Below are 2257 nucleotides of genomic sequence, written 5' to 3'. Positions count from 1 at the left end.
GACAATCACATTTGACAAAAACTGCAGTTTAGCTAAACTCACAAGAAGATCTTTGCTGGTGACAACCTTTCAGGATTTAGGAAGTGAAGTTCCATCGAGTCTGTCTCCAAGGATCTATGTAAGTAGATTTGCAGAACCTCATCTGAGGGCAGGACTATAGAAGTTTAAGGGGGTCCATAGCAATAGCACCAAGGGGGTCCAGAGGTGCCATACTGTGCACAGAGGCATAGCTGGGGAATGTTTTAGAAGTCAAAGACTCATTAGGAGGACTCAGCACAAGCATGTCCGGGAGATTCACTGAGATGTTGTCCAGTGACTTCAGGCAGGGGCCAGGGTGCATCAGAGAATCAGGATTCAGTGGGGGGTCCCAAGGGCTGAAGATCGGGGTCACAGCAGCACCCAGAAGCTTTAACAGCATGCTGGATCTCAAATCTCCGAGGGCCAGAGTCATCTGTTGATTGTTGATTCTCATGCAATGCCTGTGTGGGCAGGTGTACAAATGTGCTTGCTGTGTGACTCTTGGCCCTGGACTTGACAGACTGCTGGTGGGCATCGGAGTCCCGAGGACGCCTAGTGCGAGTACCCTTTGGTGAAGCCTGGAGATACTGGGCAGATGGAACTGAGGTGGGAAGTAGGGAGACACTGGATCCTGTAGGACTGCAACCCATGCAGGTAGGGTCCTCAGGCTGTACAGTAGAGCTGTCTGCCCAGGAGTGGGTTGTGGGACGAGGACATACCAGTGCACAGCCCCCAAGCCCACTGTCTGCTGCCAGAGTCAGAGAGCGACGCCTGGCCCTGCGTGGCTTAAAGGACCGCAGACGCCCCTTGACCATTGCACGAGTCCTGGCTACCTTCCAGGCCGTCCACTCCGGGCTGGTCAGTGCTGTGGGTTCCACGTGGTCCAAGGAGGTGCGGTCCCTGCCGTGTTTCCACAGCTCATAGCGCTCGGGTTGCAGAATGCGCACGAAGGCGTCCATGGGAAATGTGACCCTGGCTTCCCCACAGCTGCACTGAGAAGCAGCTTTACCGTAATTAACCCAGCGCAGGGTGGCAAAGTTGATGAATTCCGCACAGTTGAAACCGTGATTGAAGCCAGCGTGGTATCCATAGGGGAATGTGACCATGAACTCGCCTGCTCCCTGGGTGATCCGACCAACAGGAATGCCGTTCTCCCTGAGGACTCTGGGTGAGATGAGGGCCACCTTGTGCCGCAGGAAGTTCGCGCAGCCACTGGAACTGCCAGGGAAAAGCTCCCTGGCCAGTCTCTCCAGCCAGGCTCCATGCTCAGGGGGCACCGCATACCACGTTTTGGGCTCCCCGAAGTGCAGGTAGTTGATGCTGTACAGGTCCATGTCCTCCGTGTGCCAAGTGAAGGTGGTCTGCCACAGGCCAAAGTACAGGTAGGGGGTGTTGATGCCTTTGATGACAACTCCACACTCCTGCTCCAGCAGATCCTGGATCGTCCCCAGGTGTCTGAGGTTCCAATGCTCAGTGTTTTCACCAAATAAGGAGCCACATACTCCAGCCCCATAAATGGGAGAATTGTACATGCGGCTCTTCCAATAGGTCCGCTCCAAATCGTCAACATCCCGGTGTGTGGGAGTGCGGTATCTGTCAGTGTTGGCCAAGTGGCGATACTCCTCCACGGTCATGGATTTCTTCTTTTTATGGTATTGCAAAAAGACACCTGTTTGCCCAGTAGTTACCTGCTGCACAGGACTGGCTATGAGGATGTCATCCACATCGTCATAGTTCTCTCTGGCTGTCCACTGTTTGGGTGGGATTATCTTAGCCAGGCCTGCACGGTGGGCACCTTGGGATTCCATGTAAGCAATGTATTTGTTGAAATCCTTAAATTCTTCCATGGTAGGCCGGAAAGTCATGATTTTAAGGCTTGAGTTCTGGCTTCGATAGTCCTGGGAATTCATGGCTGCAAAATAAAGTCAGAAAACCCGATTCTTATGGATGTTCTGTGTATTTGTATGGTGTGCTTTTGTTTCTTTTTCTGTCTGAAAATCTCTTGCAGTGTATTGATGGCTCTGTGAGAGCAAATGCACTCTCCCCAGGCATGCTGATTGACCAAGGGAATTCTACTATGATGGACAACTATTGTTTCCCCCAAAGAGACAGGATTTGTGCACACGGAGTGGGTTTTCCCAGATTGCTCCTGGCTCATTATGCTGCTCTGGAAGTTTATTCAGTTGGAAGGGTGTCTCTATCTGTTGATACTTAGCTTCTGTTGCAATCCTGGGAAATT

General features: G+C 52.0%; 1 protein-coding gene across 1 annotated transcript; it reads right to left on the bottom strand.

Moving 5' to 3' along the window:
• Positions 1-347: 347 nt before the first annotated feature.
• Positions 348-1928, bottom strand: LOC142427527 (lysine-specific demethylase 4D-like). Its single transcript, XM_075532759.1, has one exon. It carries the CDS (start codon positions 1926-1928, stop codon positions 348-350), a length of 1581 nt encoding a protein of 526 aa, XP_075388874.1.
• Between the last annotated feature and the right edge of the window lie 329 nt (positions 1929-2257).

The sequence above is a fragment of the Tenrec ecaudatus genome, chromosome 15 (genome assembly GCF_050624435.1).
Source record: "Tenrec ecaudatus isolate mTenEca1 chromosome 15, mTenEca1.hap1, whole genome shotgun sequence".
Classification (NCBI taxonomy): domain Eukaryota; kingdom Metazoa; phylum Chordata; class Mammalia; order Afrosoricida; family Tenrecidae; genus Tenrec; species Tenrec ecaudatus.
This window is presented reverse-complemented; position numbering and strand designations above follow the sequence as displayed.